At 31.3% G+C, this 6477-nt stretch overlaps 1 protein-coding gene across 1 annotated transcript; it reads right to left on the minus strand.

The window, feature by feature from the left end:
* Positions 1-4088: 4088 nt before the first annotated feature.
* Positions 4089-6123, minus strand: LOC130975241 (uncharacterized). The gene is made up of 4 exons (XM_057900060.1): positions 5820-6123; positions 5117-5707; positions 4731-4921; positions 4089-4538 (listed from the first exon to the last, which is right to left on the minus strand). The coding sequence occupies exons 1-4, from the start codon at positions 6121-6123 to the stop codon at positions 4089-4091; spliced, it is 1536 nt and encodes a 511-aa protein (XP_057756043.1).
* Between the last annotated feature and the right edge of the window lie 354 nt (positions 6124-6477).

The following is a 6477-nucleotide window of genomic DNA, read 5'->3' on the forward strand; positions in this document are numbered from 1 at the left end:
ATAAAAAAGTTAGAATAAAAAAAATAACTAAAAATTTCAAAAAATTTTAAAAAATTAGAAAAAAAGGGGTTTAAACATTTTTGAAATTCAAAAAGAGAGAAAAAACACTAAAGAAATACCAAACTTAAAAATTTGAATAAAGCAAGATAAAGTAAACAATTAACTAGGAAAAATTTGGAAATAGAGATGGAATATTTAATTTAAAATTTTCGAAAATTAGAAATAAAAGGTCTTAAAAATTTTTGAAATTCAAAAAGAAAAAGAGTAAAACTAAAGAAACACCGAACTTAAAATTTGAAATTAAATAAAAAATATCTAAAATAAATTTCGAAAGTCAAGGAAAAGATAAATAAGATAAAGATTGAAAGTCAAGAAAGATACACAAGATATGATTTGAAAATTAAAAAGAAAATTAATTAAACCAAAAAAAATTACTAACGGGATACCAAACTTAAAATTTGAAATTAAATAAGAATAAGATAACTTGAAGCAAAGAAATTTGAAAATAAGGTAAAGATAGATAAAATAAGAATCGAAAATTAAGAAAACAAACAAGGTAAATTTTGAAAATCAAGAAAAAAAAGGAAATACTAAAAGACACGAAATTTAAAATTTGAAATAAATTGAAAACAAAGTTCGAAAAAAAAAGAAAAAGACGACTAAGATAAATTTTCAAAAATTTGAGAAAATAAACAAAATACGAATCAAAAATAAAAAAGGAAAATTAATTAAATAAAAACTAATAAAAGTACCTAATCTAAGCAACAAGACAACCGGTAGTTATCAATCATAAATAATTCCCGGCAATGGCACCAAAAACTTGGTGCGTGAAATTAGAACTCGCACAACTTCACCGGCAAGTGCACCGGGTCGTCCAAGTAATACCTCAGGTGAGTGAGGGTCAATCCCACGAGAATTGTCGAATTGAGCAAGTAATAGCTATTTTGTTAGACTTAGTCAGGAAAATAGTAAAAGAAGGTTGCTGGTGTAAACGCATAAAGCAATGAAATAAGAAAAGCAAGTAAAGATTGGTCTAAAATCAATAGAAGAAAACAGTTAAGGCCACGGAGATGTTTATCTTTCCAGATTAATACCTCTTACCGACTACTTTAACAATGAACGCAAAATATAAGTGATTAAATCCTAATTCCTCAGCAATTTAATCTCCTCCAATCCTACTAAAATGCCACAAACAAGGTTAGTCTTTTCGGATTAGAGGATGAAGTTCAGAAAACTAGTTTAGCGCCACAAAAACTACAATTATCCCAAGGCTAACTAGATTATATGTCACATATCCAAATTAGGCCAGATAATTTACAGTTTAGGAGGAATGTTTTCTAGCTGTAGCTCAAGCGATCTTGGTCAGAGTATCATAAGTACTCATGTAGAAAAAGGATCATACTTCCGTTCCACCTAGTTTCATTTAGATTAAGAACGAAAACACACCTAAGAATTGAATCAAACATATATTAAAATAGAAAAGTAATAATATTAATCCATAAAAATAAACAGAGCTTCTAACCTTAACCAGGAGGTTTAGTTGCTCATGACTTACAGAAAAAAATAATTCAAAAAGTAAAGAAGACCTGTATCTGGATCCCCTCCTGGGGATGTAATCCTCAAGAGGAAGGAAGTCCCTTATTTATAATAAAAATCTCTAAAACTAAACCTAAAAGATATTATTTTTAATTAAAAATTTCAAAAAAATAAAATAAGCTAAGAAGTGCCAAATCTACTTGAGAGGCCCAAAGAGGAGTGATTCGGGCTGCTGAGGGTGTTTAACTTCAATAATGGGCATTTAAACTCCCCAAGGGGGTCGAATTTAGTGCGTTCTAAGCTCCCTTGCTGGCGTTAAGCGCCAAATGGGTGTTTAGCATCGGGAAAGGGTGCTGGTTCTGTCCCTCTTGGGTGCTTAACACCAGACTCGGTGTTTAGCGCCAATTTTGGCAGTGATTTCGAAAGAAAAGTATAGACTACTATATATCATTGGAAAGCTCTAAAAGCTGGCTTTCTAACGCCGTTAAGATCGCGTCATTTGAACTTCTTTAGCTTAAGTTATGCTTGTTCGAATTCAAGAAGGTCAGGGTTGACAACATCTACTATCCTTTGTTGTTATACCAAACTCTGCCAAATTCGCCCGAAATATATCGAAAATCATAAAAACACTACTAAAACTCAAAGTAGCATCCAAAGAGAATTTTTGCAGTAAAATATAATAAAACTTAATAAAATATAACTAAAAAAACAACTAGAAAATGAGGTGAAAAAGGGTATAAGATATTCACTTATCACACACAAATTACCTTGTCCACACGTTGTGTGTCATCTTCACTCAGAGACGGGATATTAACGTAGGTAGAATTAGAATGATCACTCACATCATATGCAGTACTGTACGATGCTTCTTCACAAATTGATGGATCCATCGACGTAATGTGGTCCACTCGCCTTCAACGGAGACACATACACCTTTCTTCTATGAATTTTAAAAACTATTTGTCAATGCGAGTGGCTGTTCACGTTGCCAGTGGTCTTTGAGGGCTGTTCACCTTGATCCTATGGAGGTGGAAGGCTATGGCTCAACGGAGGTGGAACGCATTGGCTCAATGTGCATCCACGACAACAACAACATCTATTATGGGGTGCGATAAAGGTGCATATGATGACTTTATCTCTCAAGAAAATCGTGGTGTCACAAAATCGCTTCGCGTGAAAGAGGCTACGTCACAAATCGAACAGTGATTGTAAATTCCTGGTGACGTGAAAAATTTTAGGTCAGGGAGATTAATGGAGATGGTTGAGGAGAAGAGGGTTGCGTGACACCTTCATACACTCATGTCGCAATTCTCTTCCACGGGACTGGTGGTGCCACAAAGTGGGATCCGGGAGAAGGGATAGTCACCGTCGAACGGTAATAGCAGCGTCCCGATGACTAAAAAAGTTCCATGAATGAGACACGGCTGACGACGATAAAGAAGATTAGGGTTGCATGATGGGTTGCAACGCAGTCTTTGTTATTGATGTGATTAAGCCTCATGCACGATTATCATTCCTTATTCTTTCAAAATGTTATATAATGAACCCCATTAAATTTCTAATTGATATAAAAAATTATATTTAATTATTTTTAATTATTGTTGGTAACAATTGCTAGATTTATATCTTGGTATTCTATACTCTTTCAATAACTAATGAATTCGTCTGACTAAATAAATATTGAAAATTTGAATATCATTTTATACAAATATTAGATAGTAATTGCTGTTTGCAAATGGAATTTATATTAAAAATGAATTAGTCTTTAATTTATTAAATTATAAAATATAATAAAAAATTAAAAAAATCCCAAAAGTTGGATCACTTAATTTTAGGTTGTAATAAATATAAATATCCTCTTATTTTATAATTTTTTTAAGAAAAAAAGTGTGCAAATGATTATTTTAAAAGTGTGTTTAGATGAATAATTTATTATAGAAAAACATGTTACAAGAATATGTTTTTTAATTTTAATATGTTAAATTCGATATTCGTAATTCATTGCACTAACTTAAGTTTATTATTTATTATTCATCATCCAGATGTTACAAATATATTTAAAATTTCTTATAAATAAGTATTTATTAGTATACAAATTAAATCCTCAAGTTAATTATAATTAATACCTTATATGCAATAAAACTAATTATCCAAATTTACTCCAGACATTAGTTTATTCTTAATCACTTACATCACGTGATTTAATAAATTTTAAAAAGTTGAACTAATAATTGCTGAATAGAAATTGAAGTATTAAAATATTATCTAATCAAAAGAATTCTCTTTAGAATTTTATATCATCAAAATACAAAGTGACCATGATTAAAAGTTATATATATCACAATTTATATTTTAGAAGAGTTTGATTTTAATACACTAATAATGTAAAATTATTTTACACATTCATATTCATATAATTATAGTGACGGACCCAAAAAATTTATGTTGGCGGGGCAAAAATAATACACATTACTATTAAAAGATATATTAATTTGAATTTAAAAATATAAAAATACACATTAATTATTCAAATAAAAAAATAAAAAATTACATTAGCCGCTAACTTTCTTAGCTTCAAATCTTGAAGGTACTTCTCTTCTTGTTTTCATATTTTGAAAATGTTGAATAATTGTTTCATTATCAACTTGATTGAATGTCTCTCTTTCTATATATGTAACCAAACAATCATTCAACCACTCATCTCCCATTCGATTACGAAGTCGACTCTTTATGATATTCATAGCAGAAAATGTTCTCTCAACTGATGCCGTTGCCACAGGTAGAATCAAAGCTAATTTCAATAGAAGAAACACCAATGGATAAACAACATGCTTTTTTGTCTCAACTAATTTTTGAGATAGTCCACTGGTTCCATTTATATTTGAGAATTGATCATCAAGACGCATATCCAATATAAAATTCTCAAGTTGACTATCAAGTGCCAAAAGTTGAGTAGAAGAGAATTCATGTGGATAAAATTCAGCTAAACGAAGCAACTTCTCCTTATCAAATGCAAAAAATGAGTCACTTGGATTCAAACAAGCTATACAAAGAAGTAGCTCGGTATTTACCTCTGTAAAACGATTATTGAGCTCTTGAAGTTGTCTATCAACCACTTGATAAAATAATTCAACTTGAAAATGATGCAAGTTTTAGACTTTTTGGATTTTGCGCCTTGATCTTCCTTGTGTTACAAATATGTCATTCATATTTCGAACAAGAATATTGTGACTATCACAAAATAGTGAAACTTCATTGAGCAAAGAGGACCAACCATCGTCTCTTATACTTTGCAATCGTTGCTTGGACACTTTAACCAATGTCATAGCATTTATAATGTCTTGATCACTTTTTTGTAGAGCTTGAGACAACTCATTAGTAACTCCTAATATACTTTTCATCAAATGTAAATTGAATACAAATTCAAAGGATTGAATATGATTCAATAATTGACATACTTTAGCTCTTTATTCAGGATTATTTCCATCTTCCTCAATCACTTCAAGAACTTCTACCACAGAAGAAAAAATAAAAATCAAGATAAGTATTGTACCATAATGTGAGCCCCATCGAGTATCACCTGTCCTTTTCAATGTTGTTTCTTGATTTAAGCCACGCCCACTAGAAACATCTCCGTTTTGTAATGCAACAATTGTCTTTTGCATTTGATTTTCACGAAGCATGTCTTTACGTTTACAAGAAGCTCCAACAATATTGCACAAACTAGCAAGCAAATTAAAAAGTAGTGCAATTTCAACCTGTTTCTTTGCAACAACCACAAGTGCTAATTGAAGTTGGTGAGAAAAACAATGAACATAAAAAGCACAAGTATTTTCTTTCAAGATCAAACTTTTTAAGCCATTAAATTCTCCCTGCATATTACTAGCTCCATCATAACCTTGTCCACGTATTCTTGCTAAGCTTAAACTATGCTTTGCTAATAAAGATTCCAAAGCTACTTTTAACGACAACGCATTTGTGCTAGAAACATGGACAAGGCCAAGAAATCGCTCCATTACAATCCATTCTTTATTCACATACCGCAAACAAACAGCCATTTGCTCTTTAACAAAAATGTCTCGAGCTTCATCAACTAAAATAGCAAATAAATCATCTCCAAGATCATCAATAATAACTTTAGTAGTTTCACTTGCAGCAGCTCTAACAATATCTTTTTTGAATTTTAGGTGCTACTAGTTTAAGGTTTCCACGAGCATTTTTGAAAACACGATCAATCTCTGTATTATGTTGAGCAAGAAAGTCAAGAAGCTCCAAAAAATTACCTTGATTGTTTGAATTGTGCGATTCATCATCACCACGAAAAGCCAATCCTTGTCGCAATAAGAACCTAATGCACTCAATTGTTGCTGTTAAGTGAGTTCGGTAATCTTTTTTAGCTTGATCTGAATGCTTTTGAAATACAACTTCAATATGTTGCTTTTGCTTCATGAGTGCTTCGTATTTTCTTCGAGCTTGATTATGAGCACTATCATGATTTCCAACATGTGTTTGTAATCGCTCCTTCTTTTTCCAATTTGAAAAGCCCTCTTTTACAAAAGCATCACCACTCGCACCATCAGGTTTCATAAGATAGCAACAGAGACAAAAGACAGCATCTTATGAAATACTATATTCCAACCAATTGCCAAATTCATCAAACCAATCAGCATTAAATCTACGGAGAGAAGTTCTAAAATATGTTAGTGGAAAATCATGTTCTCTTGGTTGACAAGGACCTTTTTACAAATAAGCTCGTCTAACTTCATCCCTGTCATTTGGATCATAATTTGAAATTTTGGGTCGTTGTCCAGGATCAGCTACCAGACTTTCCACATTGAATTTTAAGAACTTCTTTTTATTAGAAGAGACTAATGGAGTGATCAATTCACTTTAAAAATTTATATGCAATATAATTACATATAATAGAATAGAACGAAAGAT

Source organism: Arachis stenosperma, chromosome 4 (assembly GCF_014773155.1).
Source record: "Arachis stenosperma cultivar V10309 chromosome 4, arast.V10309.gnm1.PFL2, whole genome shotgun sequence".
Classification (NCBI taxonomy): domain Eukaryota; kingdom Viridiplantae; phylum Streptophyta; class Magnoliopsida; order Fabales; family Fabaceae; genus Arachis; species Arachis stenosperma.

What these genes read in the sequence shown, in the direction of transcription:
- LOC130975241 (XM_057900060.1), bottom strand. Translation starts at nt 6,123, where the DNA reads ATGAAACCTGATGGTGCGAGTGGTGATGCTTTTGTAAAAGAGGGCTTT. An exon ending in AACAACATTGAAAAGGACAG is followed by an intron (nt 4,922 to 5,116) that starts GTGATACTCGAT and finishes AAAGTATATTAG; the next exon opens with GAGTTACTAATGAGTTGTCT. An exon ending in GAAATATGAATGACATATTT is followed by an intron (nt 4,539 to 4,730) that starts GTAACACAAGGA and finishes GCATTTGATAAG; the next exon opens with GAGAAGTTGCTTCGTTTAGC.